Source organism: Tetrao urogallus (assembly GCF_951394365.1).
Source record: "Tetrao urogallus genome assembly, chromosome: 6".
Classification (NCBI taxonomy): Eukaryota; Metazoa; Chordata; class Aves; order Galliformes; family Phasianidae; genus Tetrao; species Tetrao urogallus.
This window is the reverse complement of record NC_136819.1, coordinates 58,973,384-58,994,480: the sequence shown is the minus strand read 5'-3', so window position 1 is coordinate 58,994,480 and position 21,097 is coordinate 58,973,384. Positions and strand designations below refer to the sequence as shown.

The 21,097-nt window shown below is 50.6% G+C and overlaps 2 protein-coding genes across 2 annotated transcripts in view; one reads left to right on the top strand and one right to left on the bottom strand.

The window, feature by feature from the left end:
* Positions 1 to 35: 35 nt before the first annotated feature.
* The window catches only part of FANCM (FA complementation group M), a gene marked incomplete at its 5' end in the record, with an annotated part of 59,753 nt that continues 38,691 nt past the window's right edge, over positions 36 to 21,097 (top strand). Inside the window, 4 exons of the mRNA XM_079537778.1 lie at positions 36 to 507; positions 1,052 to 1,224; positions 1,932 to 2,009; positions 2,693 to 2,851. Coding sequence (XP_079393904.1) covers positions 36 to 507; positions 1,052 to 1,224; positions 1,932 to 2,009; positions 2,693 to 2,851 — 882 coding nt within the window. The remainder of the gene's footprint in view (positions 508 to 1,051; positions 1,225 to 1,931; positions 2,010 to 2,692; positions 2,852 to 21,097) is intronic.
* Positions 6,648 to 15,005, bottom strand: LOC306947784 (heme-binding protein 2-like; the record flags this gene model as incomplete). Its single annotated transcript, XM_079537204.1, has 5 exons — positions 6,648 to 6,819; positions 7,206 to 7,389; positions 8,676 to 8,817; positions 10,010 to 10,101; positions 14,777 to 15,005. The coding sequence occupies 5 exons, from the start codon at positions 15,003 to 15,005 to the stop codon at positions 6,648 to 6,650; spliced, it is 819 nt and encodes a 272-aa protein (XP_079393330.1).

Here is a 21,097-nt window from a genome sequence, read left to right as displayed (position 1 = left end):
GGCGTCCGCCCCGCCCCGCCCCGCGCGGGCTCGCGATGAGCGGCGGCCGGCAGCGCACGCTGCTCGAGGCGTGGCGGCGGGCCGCGGGCCCCGCGTTCCAGGCCGGGCGGGACGCCGCTGTTAACAACGACAACAACGACGATGACGACGAGCTGCTGGCGGCTGCGGCCGCGGAGCTGGACCCGAACCCGAGCCCGGGTCCCGAAGCGGCGGCCGGCGGCTTCTGCTCGGCTGCGGGCGCGCTGTGGATCTACCCGAGCAACCGGCCGGAGCGCTCCTACCAGCTGCGCATGGCCCGCGCCGCGCTGCTCGCCAACACGCTGCTGTGCCTGCCCACCGGGCTGGGAAAGACCTTCGTGGCCGCCGTCGTCATGTATAACTTCTACCGCTGGTTCCCGTCCGGTAAAGTGCTCTTCCTCGCGCCCACCAAGGCGCTGGTGGCTCAGCAGATGGAGGCGTGCGCTCAGCTGATGGGCATCCCCGGGCGGGACATGGCCGAGATGACCGGTAGGGCGGCGCCGCGGGGCGGGTCGTGGCTGAAGGGAGCCGGGGGCAACGGGGCCGGAGCGCGGGCGGCCGTGCGCGGAGCCGCTCCGCCCAGGGGCCTCGGCTGCAGCGCGGGGCTCCGGGCGGATGGGAGCCGCTGGCAGAGCGCGGAGGAGGGAGCGGAGATGGCGGGGACGCCTGGAGCGCCTCCCGACGGGACGGGCTGAGAGCCCCGGGGCCGTGCGGGCGGAGGAGAGAAGGCTGAGGGGATCCGAGCGGTGCCGAGCCGCGTCTGTAGGACGGGGACGGGGCCGGGCTCTGCTCCGTGGTGCCCAGCGCCGGGACGAGGAGCCGGGGAGATCCGTGCGGCCGTGAGGGTGGCACCGAGCCCAGAGAGGGGAGGGAGTCTCCTCTGCACCGACCCAAAGCCGCCTGCGCGCTCTGGGTGCAGCTGCTCGGGGAACTGCCTTCACGTGGCGTTGGGCTGGAGGAGCTCCAGAGCTCCCATCCGACCCCATCAGGTCAGATTCCATCTTTCCCACCCCTAACGGCTCCTCGTTTCCAGGTGGGACGCAGGCCCTGAGCCGCAGGGAGCTGTGGGCCAGCAGGAGGGTTTTCTTCCTGACCCCGCAGATCATGGTGAACGACCTCAGCCGAGGAACGTGCCCTGCTGTGGAAATTAAATGCTTGGTCGTTGACGAAGCCCACAAAGCTCTGGGGAACCATGCCTACTGCCAGGTAACGCTGCGGGCCCAGCCCTGCGCTTGGGTTGCAGTTACACCAACATCCCTTCTGTCCTCCATAGCAGTTTGCAGTTGTACGGAGATCTTTCAGTTCCTTTGTTTGTCCGCTCTCTGCCCGTTGCTCAATCAGTACGTTGATCTTAAGTATAATTTGTGTTAAGACTTGATAAGGTGATTCCTTGGTGCTGCTTTGCTGTCCTTGAGCAGATCTGAGATGGGGAGGGTCCAGGATTTTGCTTGTTAGCAAAGAGTTTGTCGTGTTATCTCATCTTAACCTCCATGGATCGGTGAGTGAAGGCAAAGCTGCTGCTCTGTAAGCTGGAGAAGCTGATCGTATGTCCGTGAGCCGTGTGTGGCTGTTTGCTGTGTCCCTGTAGAGGAAAGGAGGTGGCTTTGGTGCCTGTTTGACGTGCTGTGCTGGAGGACAGATGTTAGCTTGATAACTGAGAGCAGTGCGTGCTGCTTTGCCTCCGCTGCAGTTTTCTTCTTCTGTTGCCCTTTTACTTTTCAGAGCTATAGCAAGTTAGGTGTCAAAGACTTGGAGCTGATCGGTTATCTGATTTCCAAGTAACGTATAAAACCTTTCCTGAAGACATGTTGCTGTTTGACACGCTGCTGTGTCACAGAGCCAAAGCATTCACCACCTTTTGTCCCCTGCCCATCCCCTGTGTGGGTGCTGATGTGGACCCTTCCTGTCTGCAGGTCGTGAAGGAGCTGAGCAGATACACCAAGCAGTTCCGGGTTTTGGCCCTGAGTGCAACGCCAGGCAGTGACACCAAGGTGAGGGAGCTGGAGCTGAACGGGCTCTGCTTGGCAGCACATGTGGGATATTGAAGTCAGGGGAGTTGTAAATCAAAGCTGAATCGCTTCACCATCCGTTGGTTCTTCAGCATTTATCTTGGTCGTGTAGACTCTGAATTAATTACTGCTGTAGGCTCTGTTCATTATTTCCTGCCCTTCCTCAGAGGAAACGTTATCTTCTGTTCTTTGAGAATGCAAACCTACCAGGGCCAAAGAAAACATACAGCTCATGCAGAATGTTTCTTGTATTCCCCTCAGCATTGTCTGCTGTGTGAAAGTAAGTTGGGCTGAGGTTTGCACCAAAGGCAGATGGACGTCCAAACCCACTGAAAGGGAAAGCTCTGCCATTTAATTACCACGTGGGGCTGTGGGAACCTTCCACCCCATCTGTGCTGTGGGTCTGCGATCCACCACCTCCCTGGGGTACCCAGCCCTAAGGGAGGGCTCTGGCACTCCAGCCCTCGTGCCGCTGCAGTGTTTGTTAATACACTGTTTAAAATCTTCAAGTTGAAGGTTTTTACATTTCAGTTTTTGCATAGTGTGTTTTCCTTGATGTGCCATTCAAAGCTGTTTAAAAGTAGTTACTTTCATGACGTGTTGACTTGCGTGGTTGGGATATTAACACAAACACGTGCTCTTTTGTTTGGTGGCTTTTCCCACAGGCTGTGCAGCAAGTTGTTTCCAACTTACTCATTGCTCAGATAGAGCTCTGTACTGAAGATTCTCCAGAAATTCAGCCTTATTCTCATGAGCGGCAAGTGGAAAAAATCGTCGTTCCTCTTGGTGAAGAGCTGGGTGGGATTCAGAGAGCTTACATCCACGTGAGTCCTTTCCTTTCCTTACTGTTAAATGGGGCTGTCACCAAGTGTGTACTTCATAGGACCACAGAATGGCCTGGGTTGCAAAGGAGCACAGTGCTCATCCAGCTCCAACCCCCTGCTGTGTGCAGGTCGCCAACCAGCAGCCCAGGCTGCCCAGAGCCACATCCAGCCTGGCCTTGAATGCCTGCAGGGATGGGGCATCCACAGCCTCCTTGGGCAACCTGTGCCAGTGCCTCACCACCCCCTGGGGGAAAAACTTCCTCCTCATATCCAACCCAAACCTCCCCTGTCTCACTTTAAAACCATTCCCCTTGTCCCATCACCATCCACCCTCACACACAGCCGTTCCCCTCCTGTTTATCCGCTCCCTTCGAGCACTGGGAGGCCACCATGAGGTCTCCCCACAGCCTTCTCTTCTTCACTCTCAAAGTAGCTTCTCCAAGGTACTTCTGTGTGCGTGCCTTCCTACTCTAACATCTCCACCTAGAACAGCAAGAACTTACAATGCTTTGCTCCCCGGTTCATTTTGTGCTGTCAACTACAAGAGCTGCTATTTTGCTCTGCACCACTGTTACCCTTCAGGAGCTGCAGTGGAGAGCTTAATTCGTTGTCTCCTCCTTGCAGAACAACACCCGAGCTGAGGGCCTCTAGTTGAGGTGGAATGTGGTGGTGCTGGGAGGTTTTGTGTTGTCCTGGTTGTGCTCAGCTTTCTGCAGAGCTCAAACATTTTCTCTGATTGAAACTGTTCTTGAGAGCTTTAGCTCATCTGTGTGTTCAGTTCTCCATTTTTGGAGAGGGTGAGGCAGTTGATATGAGCTGCTTGAATGGGAAGGTAGGACCGTCTGCTGTGCTCTACACTACAGAGTGCTATTTGAGCACTGCTAGCACTATTTGAGTGCTGCTCAAATCTTCTGGCTCTTACAGTGACAGTCTCAAATGCAGGCCTCAAGCCTCTTGCAGCATCAGAACCGCACCTTCTGCTGTTTCCATTCAGAGGAGACGCAGCAGCAAAGAGACCCTGACACACTGAGTTCTGAAATCAGTGCTGCTGAAGGCAAGAATTTGTGTGTCACAAAAATGAAACCCAAGGATGCTCTGTGCACATTAAAATCATCACCTTTACTTTGAGAAACGGTAACAGTAAACAAGACAACACAGAAGTAAAAACAAAGGGCAGCGTAAAACAGCGCAGCTTGCCGATGCTTGTACTTGGATACACACAGTAAGCAAGGCCCTGAGCGTCACAAAGCTGGAACAGACATTTGAGGCACTAACACTTGTTTGGAAAACACGCAGTATGCGGGACAGCGTTTATCTGTTAAGGCTACAGCATTTAATCTTCCAGAAATAGGGGGGAATCTGTTTTACTATGGCCTTTGGATAGCGGAAATCAGATGCTTCTAATTAAAAATGACAGTCCTTTAATTAAGAGCTTACAAAGCAGAGCTGCAGGTGAATAATGCAGTGCCTGTTCCAATAACAGGGGTTAGGGACTCGTGTGGGACTTGGAGATGATCCATCTGAGTCCCTGTAACACCTCCTTGGCCTTCAGGGACTGATTGTGAGGCTGATCTTGTGGTGGCAATTAGCAAACGCAGCTCTGTGCCTCGGGGGGCCATTCACAGAAGTGTTCCATACCTTCAAATTAGGATTTGTTGGTTCTTTCTCAGCAGCAGAAGCAGCCTAACCTAAGTCAGCATCACTACTACCCTGGACTTCACAGTTTTACATTGAACAACACTGAGCACTCGCTGCAGATATTGCCAGCACGCTGAGCAGGTGCTGTGTGTTTGGTAACAAGGTGTTTCTGTGACATACCCACAAGTAGCTGAGCCACAGAAGTGTTTCGGTGAGGGCTGCCTATGGAAAGAGACATGATAGCAGCAAACAAAAGGCATCTGAAGTATAAAATATGTACAAACCAATGCTTTCTGGTGAGAGGGTTAACTGCTTCCAATGGGTACTTTGTGTTTGATGTGCCAGAATCACAACATGGCCTGGGTTGCACAGGAGCACAGTGCTCATCCAGCTCCAACCCCCTGCTGTGTGCAGGTCGCCAACCAGCAGCCCAGGCTGCCCAGAGCCACATCCAGCCTGGCCTTGAATGCCTGCAGGGATGGGGATCCACAGCCTCCTTGGGCGCTTGTGTCACTGGCAAAATTTAATTTGACAAATCTTGTCAAAGCTGGAAATCTGTTTTTTATTTGCTGTATTGCTGGAGGGGGTGGGGGAACAAGGGCGTGAGAGGAGCAAAGCTTATCATTTCATGCCTCCCTGGGCTCTATACTCAGGTCAGCTTTAGAAAAGTTATCCTCCATTAGATTGTTAGCTTCTGCGTTGATGCTGGCGCTTCCAGCAGGGTCTGTGGGAGTGGCATTGCCCCAGAACCCCTTAAGCCCTCCTGACCTGTTAGCACTGCACACCCAGCACTGGGCTTCACGCTGTGTGTTGCAGCTGGAGAACACAAAGCTCTCTATGAAGCATCGCTCTGGTAACTGATAAATAACTGGTGACAGGCTTCCTTAAATTTTGTATAAAAAGGTACTAATTAAGTCCTATATTCTATTATCAGGTAAGGGGAGACATTAAGGAGGGATTTCTGGGAGCAAAGCCATCTGCTAACCCAATGCTAAAGTGTCAGGTGCTGTAACTGCGGGTGCAGCCCCCAGCCCCACACGCAGCTGGGCTTTGTGGGGGTGCTCAGCTGCGTGCAGGAGCTGCCCTAAGGATGTGGCTGGAGGAAACAAGCTGCAATGTGGGAAGTCAGAAATCAGGAAGGGACTGTCACAGTGAGAGTGGTCAGGGGCTGGGACAGGGCCTGGAGAGGTGGGGGCAGCCCAGCCAGAAGGGATGTGGGAGCTATTGGGAATAGGTGAACGGTTGGACTGGATGATCTCTTAGGTCTTTTCCAACCTTGGTGATTCTATGATTCTATGATGCTCTGAGCGACCGTGTGGGGCTCGGAGCTGCTGTGCCAGAGGGCATTTCTGGCTGAGGTGGTTCTGAACCTTGGTGGTACTGCTGGGAGATGTGGGGAGGAGCCAACAGGTGGCTTCAGTGGCAGCACTGCAGCGTTCTGCAAAGACTAAAGGAAAAAGTGCTCAGAAAACACTTCTAAAAGAATTGAGAGCGAGCACTCTCTATTTAGGAGTGCTAAGTAGGGTCATGGGGCTGTATGTGTGTCAATGAGGTGAACTATAACTTTTCCCCTCAAATTTCAGTGAGCATTAGTGCTGTTCTGCCTTTTTGGTCTCTTCACGAGGTTGAAGTTACTTTGGTTGAATGCTTTTTGAGGTTAGCACTGAGAGCCTCTGCTGCACAAGAGAGGGGGTCAGAACTGGCTGGGCCTCGCTCCTTGCTTTGGTCCCTAAATCTGAGCAGTCTCTTTAGAAATGAAGACCTGGTGTTCGTATTTCAGGAGATGGGCTTGGTGTTGTGCTGTGTCCTGCTGGCAGCGGCTGCAGCTGGTGCTGGGGATCTGCCCTAGGGATGGGATGGGGGAGGGCTCTGTCTCCCTTATCTGATAGAGGGGAAAAATAAATAGGGTGAACAGCTCTTTGTAGTGCTAAAAATCTCTGTGATGACTGTTGAGAAATTGTAGAAGTAGACATAGGAAATGATGTCGGTGCCAGGCGTTACCTCTGTGTGCTCGCTGAGCTGCAGTGATTGCGCTGTGCTGCCAGCCACTGCTCTGCGATTCTCGGGCTCTCACAGCCAGTCCTGCCCCGTCCAGAGGTGGGATGGTGCCAGCAGGTCAGGACTGGTTCTGGGGGGGCTGAGCACCAGGAGCAGGAGGCTATGGCCTCTGCAGGAACCAGATCTCGTTGTGTCTGTTGGCAGCAGCGGGGTTTGTGTAGCCGGCGATGATGAACGTGTCCTGCAGGCACAGCTCGGGGCTCTCCAGGATTTCCGCCAGCAGGTTTATTTCTCTCATGATCGAGTCTTCGTTGGTGATTCCTCTGAAGCTCCTGTAACAAGCAACTTCGTATCAGGTTCTTTTTTAACATCTGCATCTTTTCCAGAGCCTGGAAGCGTCGCTTTCTCTTCTAAGCTACTTGGTCGTGATTCACAAGTGACACTGACTGTGGCTGACCTCAGCCAGGTAACGCTTTTCCTTAACTCAGTACATTCAGTGATACGCTGGATGGTTTGTCCCAGCTACACAGAATGTTCTGTTTTGGGAAGCAGTTACACCGTATATTCACACGCATCTCTCTCCCAGGGGAGTTGGTAGCTGTTATTTGCTGAGTGCCCTCGTTTCACACAGCAGGCAGCTTTTGAAAAGTTACCGGAAGTCACGTTTTAAGTTGGTTGGCTTTAAGAATTTGGTTTGAAAAACGAAAACGTTTCTTACCTGCTATAAACAATAGTAGAAGGCCATTCTTCAATGATGATGTCGGAGTCAAAAGGATGAGGAGGCTGATCCTGCAGCACCTGGGGCAGGTAGTATGCCACCGTCACCGCCTGCCTCATCTCTGACTGAGACTCGTTGGTGTGGACGATGGTCACAATGGGGATGGTTATCCCCAGGTACAGCCCTGAGGAGACACAGATGGCTTTTAGAAAGTGCAAAAGGATGCCTGTGTGCTGTTCCTGGCTTCTGAGCTCACAGTGAGCAATAGAAAGGGAGTACTGCTGAGAAGAAAGGTTTCCATTGCAAAGGAATTCAGTGTGATATTTCAGAAAGTGGGTTTCTGCATTCCAGATTGGAAGAGGCATTGAATTAAACCTTGTCATCTGTGTGTGGCTGTGTGTATATATCTGTGTGTGTATATACACAGAACTTCAATTTGTACATAGGTTTGCATATCTGTCTAAAACGCAGCAGTTAGTGAGCTCCCCTGTCTTCACGTGTGAATTGACTTAACTACTTTCCTCCATTTTGAGATGGTTGTGTTTATCTTGCATACTGCTCTTGTGTCATGTTTTGAGTATTTGGGAACAAAGCGTAGACAGGACAGGGGTCTGCACTGTGAGTTCTTGTAGGGTTTGCTGTTGACAAACACGGTGCTTCATTTGTGTGGTGCTGCAGTAAATGAATTTGTAGCTATGAGGGTGCATATCGCAGTGATGATCGGGAGTGAGCAGTTAGCTTCTCTGTGCAGACTGAAAACAGCACTGAACTGTTCTGGAGCCAGAACAACATTTTTACAATTATTTAAGCATTAACAGGACGGGGAAAGGGAAGGTACCTGATTAAGGACAAACTTTGGAGAGCAATGGTTTGAGTTTCTTGGAAAGAAAATGAAGGATTGACTTGACGTGTGCTAGGGCAGAACAAGGCGTTGGAGGCTGCAGTACTTTTTAATGGAGGGTAGAAAAATGAAAATCGAGGGCACGGTGCACTTGCCATCCTTGACAGTTCTTGAGTTAAAACTGGATTATGGTTTTGGAAGATAAGCTTCAACTGCACGCATGTTTCATGTCATGCACAGTTTGAGTTTCATGAGCTGCAGCGAGGCAAGCATCGCGTTCTGCCTCTTGAGCATTAAACTGTGAGCACACAATGCCACTTCTGCTGTGAAGCTACACCATGGCATCCTGCAGCAAAGGCCTTGGGCCTGGCTGGCAGCATACAGAGCCAGCCAGCATCAGTGCCACGCAGCCTTGGAGGGCTGGTCTCCTTCAGGTGCTCTCTAATAGCAGGTGTGCTGGGGGAGCTGCCTGGTTGATGTTGTGCTGGAAAGGCTGTATGGCGTGAAAATGTCCATTGACTGGGGTGGTCTGCTTGGGAAAAGGAAAATAACAAATATCTGTCTAACTGGGAGGAGCCAATGCACACACGTTGCTGTTTTTACTCTAATGCAGAATTGTGGTACCATACCTGAGGAGTTCTGCTCACAGATGTACCTCATGAGCTTCATGAAGCCCAGGCAGATGCTCTGCTCGTACTGCTTCTCCTTCATCTTTATGCAGGCCCACTTGGCCTTCCCATACTGACGCTTTTCGTACAGCAGGTCTCCGAGCTGCAGGCACAGGAGGATCATGGTTTTGTATTTCAAATTCACTAATTTAAAAACCCACAAGCAAGCAGAAGTCATAAAGTCATACGTTACTCAGCAGCTTGACATCAAGAAATGCTGTTCTTTAGAGAACAGCAAGCACAAGGAACGATTGGAAAGGCTGGTGCTGGCTGTGCCTTGGGCACGCTGTGTGCTTTGAGGCCCAGGCTGGCATGCAGCAGGCAGGCTCTCAAAACCAGCACAGTGTTTGCATCTCACCTGAGAGCAGGAAGAGCTGCATCTTTTTCTGCTGTCACTGAAATGGTTATGCAAACTTCAGTCCTTCCTCATATCGGCCAGGAGGGGTTGCAGCAATGAGCATGGACAGGGATCTCTTGGCAGACTCACAGGTGGCTCTTCTTTAAAGAAACTGCCATCTCAGGAGCTTGTGATGCTGAGTATTTATTTATTACAGCAGCACTGAGACATTGCTTTGAGCGTTTCATTGCAGTGTAAATGCAAAGTGTAAGTTGTAAGGTTAATGCAAAATGCAAGCTGTAATGGGAGTCCTGAACTGGTTAAATGAAATACAGTCAAGTGGTGATATTTATAAACTCGAATTATATGGCTCTGTTTAAAGTAAATGTGACAGGAAATCTTCGTAAGTGATAAGGAGAGGTTTGTTGATTTGCCATTTGCCCAACTTGCTGGGCATCACACTTCATCAAACTTGAAGGTTTTACTACATAAGAGCTGGCTGTGGGATATGGATTTGCAAACTGATGTTCTCTTTGATAATGGCCCATGACACAGAACTCCCAACTTTTGTTTCCAGTTCCAGCCTCTGCTGGTGTTTAATTACCATGATTGTAAAGAAGCAAGTGCATTATTTTAGATGGAGGAAATGCTGGGTTTGTTTCAAGTCTCAAAATAGGAGGTTTTTTTGTTAAATTAGTTCTGAAACGTCACAAGGACTGTGATACCTCTCTGTGTTCTGACATTCCTCTGATTTCCAGCTAATAAAAACAGGAAAGTTTGCCCATGCTTGAAAAAATGGCGACAGGTTACAAATGAAATGCAGTTGTGTGAATGTAACGCTTTGCACCTACAATGCCAAAAATCCTGAGTAGGTAACTTTATAAAGGAGCACAGCTTTCAAATCTCAGTTTGGATACTGCCAAGTCTGTTACCAAGGGAGCTGGGAGGGGCTGGGTACCTTTTCCTTGCGCTGGATGAGGGTGAATGGGATGCTCTGCCTCTCCTGGGGGCTGTTGTTCCGGGTCAGCTGCTGGATGGGCTCTGCCATATCTGCAACAAAAGACAGCATTCCCAGTTTTAGATGTGAAGCTGCAGAGACAGCAGTGGAACGCTTCACGCTGCTTTCTGTCGGTTGAATGGGAGCAGACGCAGTGCTTTCGTATCACCAGGTGCAGTCAGCAGCTCTGGTCTGTGTGCTGTACGTTACGGCTGTGTCTCCTGGGGGGTTTGGCAGTGCCCACTTGGCTCTGTGCAGATGGTGCTGCCCATCCTGGCAAATCCTTCAGCGCTGGATGCGTTCACGTGAGAAAGTAAATTGTGTCAGCTGCTCTTGTTTGCAAACGCAAGGTATTTGTAATGCAAGCTCTGCTGTTAAGGCTGCACAGCTGGGAGGGTTTGGGTGCTGAGGCACTGCACAGGGTGTCCAGAGAGGTGCTGGTGTCCCAGCCCAGAGACAGCAGAGCTCAGGGGATGGGCTGTGAGCACTGATGGGGCTGTGGGTGTCCCTGTGCACTGCAGGCAGTGGGACCAGAGGGCCTTGAAGGGCCCCTTCCAACCCAAACCATTCTGTGATCTGTACATCAGCAGAGAGCACCAAGGTGTACAGTGGGAGTAAAGGATGCTGAGAGCAGCCCATGAGGTGGGGCAGGTGGGATGGGAGTGCCTCGATCCCATCACAGCTGTGCTCAGGATGCAGTGATGGAGAACAGGCAGCAGACAGAAGTTAGCATAGAAAATTCTGACTGTGTATGTAAAGAAAAACACACTGCCTGTGATCAAACCCAGTGTGCTGGGTATGTTAAGGAACCCCTGCCCTTGGGAAATTGCAGAGATGGATGACTCTTAAGATCGTAAGATGTTTGTTTCTTTAACAGCACCAAAACCACAGAAAAGAGAGAAGAAAAGTGTCCTGTTAAATTAAAGAAATAAGAGAAATAAGAGCAAAATTGAAATTCCTCAGTGCATGCTTCACTGAAGAAATGCATCTTCTCAAGATGTGATTGTTTAACAAAGGAACTAGAATAGAACTTTTTTTGTGCATGTGTTAATTTGAGGCTATTTCTTTTTGGTGCATGATGGTTTTATCATAGAATCATTCAGGTTGGAAAAGATCACTGAAATCATTGAATCCACCCAGCAGCCCACCACTGTCTGTGGCTGGATGCTGAGGACATCAGGTGTGGGCTGTGAGAGGCCTGGAAGGGGCAGGGGGCTGCTGGTGGAAGCCAGCAGTGATGTGGATGTTCCAGCAAAGTGAAGCCCAAGAGCAAGGTGGGAGTAGAGCAAAGCAGCTGTATTAATCATTATATTCCCAGCTGAGCTCACACGGTCAGTATCTGTACTCACATGTGAAATACCAGCACATCCCTGTGCTTCTGTCCCCCTGTGGGTTTTGCAGTTTAAATATGGCTGGGGTGAATGTATTTGTGTTTGCCTCTGGCTGCAGTTGGTAAATAGGCTTTGGCCAGCCCTCACAGGCAGCTTCAGCAGCTCAGCCGCAGGGTTGTGCCTGGCGACGCAGAGCCTCTCTGCCAAAGGAGCTGCTCCCTTGTTTCTCCAAGCTGGGCTGATACGAGCATTTGTGCACTTGGGTAGGGGTTAAGAAACTTGTTTTTCCTGTACAGTGATTGAAAACACGTCTGTGAGTTTCTGCCATACGTCCCCCCGGTGTCAGACACGGGTGTGCAAAGGACTGGAAGTTTCAACTGAAGATCCCCTTTCTGTGTCCCGAGTGCCCCAGTGCCCTCAGCAGGGAGGCAGGGTGTTGGGGGCACAGAGCTGCAGAGAGGAGAGGGTTAAAGTGCAGAGGGATTAACTGGGCCTGCCTGTGTCACTCAGTAAATCTGGAGCTGAGCTGGGAATCAACCTGCATCTCCTGGCACTCAGTGTGGGCTCTACTGCTGTTTGGAGCAGTAAAGATCCTATTAATAAGGGCAGAAAGATACACTTTAGCTTATTTAAACCTGTTTTTGTAAATGGCATTGAGAAATAAATTTAAAATGCAAGTAATGACATTTAAAATTGACCTCCTTGGATGCTGAGGGAAAAAATAGCACGTTGTGCTTCAGCTCTGATTTATAGTGGCAAATTAGAAGATCTTTTAAGGCCCTGGAAACCTTAACTCTATTTCTTATTCTTTCACTGACAAATGTGATCAGACTCTTTTCTGCATGTTAACACACGGGATAACAGTTACAACCAATGGAAGTCCCTTCAGTTTTACTCTTCACTCCACAAATCCGTGCCCACCAGCACAGCAGCATGATGTGCACTGTGAATACTCAGCCCTGCACAGCACTCAGCTTTCATGGCTCAAAGCAAGGGAGTTGTTTCACATACAGATGCTCTCTCAGTCCAGGCTTGGGAACCTGAATCCTGGTGTGACAAAATGAGGCGAGATGATAACGAGTTGTAACAGTGCACCTGGGTGAGGGCTTGGTTTAATTACATTTTAAAATTGTAAATTACGGTTATGAAATAATTGTATCCCAAGCTGTGGGTAGGTTTGTGAAAGAGGCTAATCTTTACAAAGGGCTTTCTGTAGATGATGCACACTTGACAGCAGCCTCTTCCTTCCATCCTTCCCTGTGTGCCCAGCAGCCACATATCTGCACAGATGTGCTACTGCCCATGTGACATAACCTCAGCATGGGGAGTGTATTGGAACTGATGGAAAATCACGTGCAAGTCAATATCTGAAGCTTGATCTGGAGCCAGGGTGCTCAATTCAGAACATGCTGCTTTGTATGCTGCGGATCTTTAGATAGCCTAACGCTACAGCAAGTGGATGTTTTCCATGCTTAACAGCTCTCTTGTTAATCTTGTGTTGAAGTTAGAATTGAGAAATGTGAAGGAACTGCTGCAGCATGTTTTCTGCTTCTGCTGGAGTGGATACATGGAGTTCTCAAGCCAAGAAAGCCGTATTGCATCATCCTACACCTGTACTTTCCTTTTGGCTGCATTGGCACAGGCTGATTAGTCTCACTGCAGGATTACTGTGGTCTTGCTAACAGTGACAAATTGGTATGGCAGTCCTATAAGCGTGTGTTCTAATCTCACGATGTCTGTAGGAGGGTGATGCTGCTCCGTAACCCTTACAAGGTACTAACAAAAGCTACTAGCAAGATATCTTTCTCCAAGGCGTGCTGCCACCATGCAGCAAGGTGCCAAGCTTGCACGGCCCAGAACTATGGACAGGAGCAGTTTTGCTCTTATTTCACAGACTTTACCACTAGGCTACAGCAAGCATATGCTCTGCTGTTAAGATTGCAGTGCCCTGGCTGCACAGCTACCACTGTGGCAGCAAATAAATCCCACATTTGTGTGCACTGCAGCATCAGCTGCAATGGGTAGAGCGGTGGGTTTCTCTTCACAGAGAGTCATCCATGTTTCCTCTGGGAATCCTGAGGCTGGGGATGCTCTAGCTGACTGCGTGCTGCCCTGGGGGATAACAGTTCCCCTGTACTTAGAATGGAGCATGCAAGCTAATCTGACAGGCTCTTTCTGCTAGGTAAGGTGCAACCCTCTCTGACAGCTCCAGGCAGGACCTGAAGGAAGCCCTCTCCTGATTTTTGTAATACCTGCTTCACATTATGAAGCAAACCTTTTCTGTTGTAGTAACCAAAATGTGGCAACATACTACTTTGGCATGTGCACCACTTTTGACTTTTTATAAGGGCAGGTAGCAGCAAGATGAGAGGAAATGGCTTTAAATTGGAAGAGGGTAGATTTAGACCAGGTATCAGGAAGGAATTAATTACTGTGAGGGTGATGTGACACTGGAACAGATTGCATAGCGAGGCTGTGGATGCCCCTCCGTGGAAGCACTGAAGGCCAGGCTGGATGGGGCTGTGAGCAACCTGGGCTATGGGAGGTGGCCCTGCCTGCAGCAGGGGCTGGAGCCAGATGACCTTAAAGGTCCCCTCCAACCCAAACCATTCTGTGATGCTCAGCTTGCTATCCTAAGGACCCCACAGTGAGTACTGGAGCCCAGGGCTGCCCTGCTGGTGCTGTGCATTCACAGCTCTCAGCCAGGCTCGAGGTGTTCTGGTACCCGAGGAGCCATCAGTTCTCCTTCTTAAGGCATCAGAAATGTAACATGGAATTTCTGGGAATTACTTGAAAAGGGAGAAAGTGAGCTTGTGCCCTTTGTGCCGGAGTGAAGGAGCGTCAATAGCGGCGGGTCCATTTCAGCAGAACTTAAGGCAGTCTCTTTGGGGCTTGCTGCCTCCCCCCTCTTTGAAGGCTGCTTAGGAGCCCAGCAGCAGTGCTGAGGATCCCTGCTCAGCGTTACACTGCAAAAGGCAGCTTGTGGTCGCTGAGCTGTGCTATTTGCTACAGCTTCTCTGATTTTTCTATGCTCAACGTGGAAAATACAGAACTTTTCATTGGGACAAACCTGGCAGCTTGTTGTCAAAAGCAAATGTAAGCCTCTAGTCTACTGAAAGCTGGCACTGAAAGATGGCTTACGTTTAAGAACAGACGGCCTACCTCTGGCTCGCCCCACTGAGGCTCGTTCCTACAACATCATAGGATCACTGGCGCCGGCCCTTCCAACCGAGCGGTTCTACCATTCCGTAGCTCGGAGGCGGCCGATTGAACTTTTAACCAAGGCCGCCGGCCCCATCGGCTCCAGTGAGCGGAAACGGCTCGACGCCCCGCAGCTCGGAAGGCGAACGACGGGAGAGCCGCCCGCGCCCCCCCGCCCCGCGCTCGGCCGGCTTACCGCGGGGCACGTCCACCTGGTGCCCCCTGCCCACGCTCTGCCAGTAGTTCAGCAGCCGCTCCTGCTCCTCGTCGTCCATGCGCTCGGCCCCCTCCTCCTCCAGGCTGCTGCCGTGGCTGTGGTACGCCGAGTCGGCGCTCTCCTCCGCCACGCCGTCCAGATCCTCCAGCGTGATGGCGGCCGGGCCGCTCGGCTCCGCGCCGCTCATGCGGCAGCCGCCCGTCTCCATCGCGCCGGGTGCGCCGTGCCGCGCCGTGTGTGCAGAGCCGCTTTATGAAGGGCTCGGAGGGGGCGGGAGCGAGGGGGCGGGCACGGGGACAGCAGGTGTGCGTGCGTGTGAGTGTGTGCGTGTGTTTTACACACCTGTCTGCAGCTGCCTTTCTGCCTTGCCTGCTGCTGCCAGCTCCCAGCCGTGCAGCTGTCAGGGTGTTTGCATTTCGTGTGCTTTCAGGTATTAAGGAAGGTTCGCCTTCCCAGCTCCGCTCCTTTCCCGTCTCCCTTTCCTTGCTTCTTTCTTTTTTCCCAGCTCCTTTTCCTTCCGCTCTTTTTCTTTTGCTTCTCTCCTTTCACAGCTCTTTTCCATTTCCAGCTCCTTTCTCTCTCCTGTCTGCTTTTCTTTCCCTTCCCAACTCCTTTCCTTTCCCTGCTCCCTTTCTTTCCTGGCACACCCATCTTTTTTTTTTCAGGAGTTCCTGCAATGTTATTGGAAGCTGATTGCACACAAAATCCGGGAGTCATTTTGTGCTTGAATATCCAGCTTTGGATTTGATGGCTATATCACATTATGGAAAGGAAAAGGCACGCAGCTCCCCGGAATGTGGGAGGGCTGTCCCAGAGCCGGACCCGACTGTGGGCTGTGCAGAGCGTGCAGCCCTGCTTGTAGCTGCCTGTCCTTGGTTCCCAACACTACTGGAATATGAGTTGCACTCCCTTTGTCTCAGGCAGGAAAGGGAAGCCATGGGCCTTTCACTTTTCTTTAAGGAAAGGAATCTCTCCCATACGCTGCTGAGATGCCTGCAGGGGAAGGAGAACATGGGTTGGGAATGAAGCTGTTGTCTGTGAGATGTGACACTTAATTCTCCCTCCCAGGCTCCGTTCCCTGATCCAACAAAGTATTAGTTGCCTTAGGAGCAGGAGTTCGCTGGTCGTAATGGCACAGAACAGACTGAAATCAGTTCTGCGATGCGTTCCTTCTGCCAGCCAAAGGTGGCCAGCCGAGGTAGGTTGTCTCTTGACAGCCTTGCTTGGTGATGTGATTTCATGGTCAGCTCCTGATGTGCTGAATCACGGGATTCGTGGAGCACATGCTGACGGGAGCTGAGCTGTGGGTGTTATCAGACTTTGTTCATCAAGCTGTTCCTATGTGGGGCAGCTGCTTGGCTGCAGGTGGGTATCATGAAACAAGTCACTGTATGAATGCATCCGCATCACAGGTAACGTCTTGAACAGTGCTTCAGTGCAGTACGAGCACCTACTTCACTTGTGAGGATTGGGAATTTCTGCATGGTTGGGCAAGTTGAATTACTACAATTTAATCGTAGCACCTCAGATGGCTCCCAGCTGGTCAGTGCTCTGGAGATGGGCTGACTTCTGGGCTCAGTGTGCAGAGGCTCCTCCTCAGCCTGCAGAAGTGATTCTGATGCTTTGTAACAGAAAACTATTCCAACCCTTGTTCTGGCATCATTTGGAGGGTAAGTGGCTGCTCCAAGAGAGAGGCTAGCAGGAATTTCAGATCCTCCTTCGGAGATCTGCTCTTTGTTTATTTCATTTGGTTTTATTTTGTGATGTGCCTGGTAATTTTGTACAAGAAGCTGCCTGATAGAGTGCTGAAGATGTGCCATGGTCTGTGTCTGGTGCTGTTAGGGCTGTTAGCATAGGACTATTCCTAGAGCTGAACAAAGCTGATTTTTTTTTTTTTTTTTGCTTATTTTTTCCTGCAACTTACTGATGTTGTGTGTAGCTGCTGGATCTTGGTGGTTTTGTTAGTGCTGCATTCCTGGTGTTTTCCTGAGGGTTATTTCTCTGTATATACAAGAAGAACAAATATTCAGCCTTGCAGATTGAGGATACAATGCATTCTGTTATGTGCAAAGAGATGCCATTTACTGAACTACAGACCGGTATAGAAATACCATTTCTTTTTATAACCTCTCAAGTAACAGAGGAAAAATATTCTCAGTGAAATTACTTGAAAAGTACAAACTGTAGGCCTTTTTTATAAGTGAAATACGCTGTAATAGAAGATTGTGCCAGCAGTGTGCACTTCCAGTCTGGAAGGCCGGCTGCACTGACAGAGGGGCTGTCCTCCTCTGCTCTGCCTTTGTGAGGCCATGCCTGCAGTGCTGCATCCAGAGCTGGGACCAGCACAGAGAGATGTGGGGCTGCTGGAGTGGGTCCAGAGGGTGCTCAGAGGTTGGAGCACCTCTCCTATGGAGAAAGGCTGAGAGCTGGGGGTGTTCAGCCTGGAGAGGAGAAGGCTCTGGGGAGACCCCATGGCGGCTTTCCAATATTAAAAGGGAGACTAAAAGGAGAGAAGTCAACTCTTTACATGGGCAGACAGCGGTAGGACAAAGGGGAAAGGTTTTACACTAAAGGAAGGGAGATTGAGAGTAGATGTCAGTGGAGGTTTTCACTGAGAGGATGGTGAGGAGCTGTGGGTGCCCCGTCCCTGGAGATGTTCAAAGCCTGGTTGGCTGGGCCCTGGGCAATGTGATCTGGTCCTGGACCTGGTGGCTGGCAACGCTGCACACGGCAGTGGGGTTGGAGCTTGATGATCCTTGAGGTCCCTTCCAACCCAAGCCGTTCTGTGATTTTATGAATTAGCATCAATGTGAGAAAGAAACTTTGAGAGGAATAAAGATGCTTTGTCTGTTGATCGGTACTGGTTTTAGAGAATCAGAAGATCATCTTAAAAGCACCGTTCCCTTCTGTGTCCCTGTTTCTGTATTTCTGCTTTAAGGGAGATAGGAATCTGTCAGCACAAAGCTTACATGTAACAGCACTCTTCTGGCTTACAGTTAGAGTCTACTGCTCGTTTGTCACAGCTCTGAGATTCACAGAGAGTAACTCAAACTGAGCACCAGCTCCTGTGCCTTCCTCAGCCATCTTCTGCTGCAGCCCCACACCTTTTTATGTTAATAATTGTCCTCTTCGTTGACTGATCTGAGAGGTTTCCCCAGACATGCCAATGAGCTGTTTGTTCTCCTGTGTGCAGGGAGTGCAGGGCTCTCTGCAGCTGGTGAGCAGTGTGTGAGCTGCTCCATCCCTCTGTGTCTCCCCCCATGGGGCTCTGTGCTGCTGGCGTCCCTGGGCTCTTCCACTTGAAGCTGAGTTACAGTTTGCACAGGTGGTGCACAGTTCCTGCTGGAGCTTTTAGGGGATGTTAGGGTTACCCCTCCCAAGGCATGACACTTTGTTAAACACAGCCCTTTTTAGTTCCTAAAACAAAGCAATGAATGCTCCAAATCTCAGCAGCAGGGAATGTGGTCACTGAGGACAAGGAGAGGGCTGAGGTCCTCAGTGCCTTCTTTACATCTGCCTTTAATAGCCACACCAGTTATCCTCTGGGCTTTTCATGCCCTGATCTGGAAGTCTGGGACACTGCTCAGAATATGCCCCCAGCGATTCCGTGGAGACAGTCAGAGAGCTCCTCCTCCGTCTGGACTGTCACAAGTCCATGGGACCGGATGGGCTGCACCCCATGGCGGGGGTGATTGCCGAGCCCCTCTCAGCCATCTATCAGTGCTCCTGGTTAACTGGTGAAGTCCCAGAGGATTGGAGGCTTGCTGATGTGACTCCCATCTTCAAGAAGGGCCATAAGGAGGATCCGGGGAACTATAGGCCTGTCAGCCTGACCTTGGTACCAGGGAAGGTTATGGAGCAAATCATCTTGGATGAGATTGCATGGCATGTACACAGTGTCCAGGGGATCAGGCCCAGCCAGCAGGGTTTGTGAAAGGCAGGTTGTGCTTGACCAACCTCATCTCCTTCTACGGCTGGGTGACCAGTCTGGTAGATGAGGGAAGGGCTGCTGATGTCTTCCTAGACCTCAGCACAGCCTTTGGCATGGTCTCTCACAGGCTGCTTCTGGGGAAACTGGCTGCCTGTGACCTGGACAGGTCTGCCCTTCTTTGGGTAAGGAACTGGCTGAGGGCCGTGCCCAGCGGGTCACGGTGAATGGAGTGAAGTCCAGCTGTGACCCGTTTCAAGTGGTGTCCCCCAGGGGTCGGTACTGGGGCCCATCTTGTTTAATATCTTTATTGATGACCTAGATGAGGGCATTGATTGTATCCTCAGCAAGTTTGCAGATGACACCAAGCTGGGAGGTGGTGTGGATCTGCCTGAGGGCAGGGAAGCCCTGCAGAGGGATCTGGATCAGCTGGATGGCTGGGCTGAGGTGAATGGGATGAGGTTCAACAAGGCCAGGTGTCGGGTCCTGCACTTTGGGCACAGCAACCCCATGCAGCGTTATGGGCTTGGGGATGAGTGGCTGTGAGTGTGAAGAAGAGAAGGACCTGGGGGTGTTGGTTGATGCTCAGCTGAACATGAGCCCACAGTGTGCCCAGGTGGCCAAGAGGGCCAACGGCATCCTGGCCTGCATTAGGAATGGCCAGCAGAACAGGGAGGTGAGCATCCCCTGCACTCAGCTCTGGTGAGGCCACACCTCGAGTGCTGTGTTCAGTTTTGGGCTCCTCACTGCAGGAAAGACCTTGAGGCCCTGGAGCGTGTGCAGAGAAGGGCAACGAAACTGGTGAGGGGTCTGGAGCACAGGGCTGATGAGGAGCAGCTGAGGGAGCTGGGAATGTTCAGTGTGGAGAAGAGGAGCTCAGGGGAGACATCACTGCACTCTGCAACCTCCTGAAGGGAGGCTGTGGTGAAGAGGGGTTTGGCCTCTTCTCACAGGCAACGAGCAGGACATGGTGCAGTGGCCGCAAGTTGTACCAGAGGAGGTTTAGTTTGGACATGAGGAAGAACTTTTTCTCTCAGAGAGTGATCGGGCACTGCAATGGCTGCCCAGGGAGGTGGTGGAGTCACCGTCCCTGGCAGTGTTCAAGAGGCGTCTGGATGACGTGCTGCGTGATATGGTTTAGTGCTGGTGGTGGCAGTGGTGATGAGGAGACAGTTGGACTAGATGATCTTTTAGGTCGTTTCCATTGATTCTATGTGATTCTAGGTGATTCTATGTGATATTGGAAGACCCCTGTTGCCTTCACGCCTTCCTACAAAATCACTCCACCAGCACGGTACAACCAGAACCCTTCCCTGAAGACCTGTGGCAAATACACTGCTCAACCAGCTTTCCAACTGAGAACTGTGGGGTCCAGACGTGGGAAAAGCCTCCTCTTTCCTTCTTTTCTTAATTCACTCTGTTGAAAAGTTGGTACTCCAGAGTTGAGAGTTGAGCAGTGCAATGTTTGTGTGGGGCACAACAGACCCAGAGGGGTGTTGTGAAGCTGCCTGGCCCCGTGTCCCAGGAGGCCATGTGCAGATGTAGGACACGGTGGTGTTCCTGCACAGGACAGGTGTCATGGTAGCTCTCCGTCACACCTTGCAGCCTTGTGTCCTTGCATATAGGTTCTGTGTTTGGCACGGCTGGAGCTGGGAAGGTTCTTGTTCTGCCAAAACCTTTGTGTTCCTGGCAGTTTTAGTGCAGTATGGGTAACTTCACCGGCTGCCTTGTATATACTGGTAGTAAATCTGTCAGCCTTTTTAATTGCATTTAGCAAGCTAGAAGAAGTCATTAGTCCTAGCAAGAAATTCATCTAAATGAGTGTAATGTAACATGTCAATGTTTTGGAAAGGTTCAGGAGACCTAATCCAGAAGTATTATCTTTTCAATTAAAAGTAAAGGTAGGGAGACCAGATAAAAGCAATCACTCTGAGTAGTGCTTGTTTCTGTATCTCTTCTAAGTAGGTTATGTTTACTGTTCTGTTAGTTTTGAAGCTCCAGGTGCCTGGATCCTGCTGTCTTTTGTAATAGTCTTCCTTGGTTTGTTTTGCAGAAGATGATTAAATTGGACACTGAGCAAACAGTGCCAATATGATTTTCTTGCATGTTATAAACCAGGTCAAGAGAAGAAACATAAAAATACAAGTAATGGGAAATTAAAAAACAAAAAAGTTATGCAACAAGCGTAGGAAATAACAAACCAGCGCAGAGATATTATACTCATGTGGGCTTTAATTTTTAATTAAAGCATTAATTTCTTTTCTAAATAAATATTTTTGTGATGAGAGACTGACCCCATTTCCACTAGTTGTGACCAAAGCTTGATCCTAAGCATCTCCAGTGTTCTCATCACTTAACTGCTTGGGTTCTGA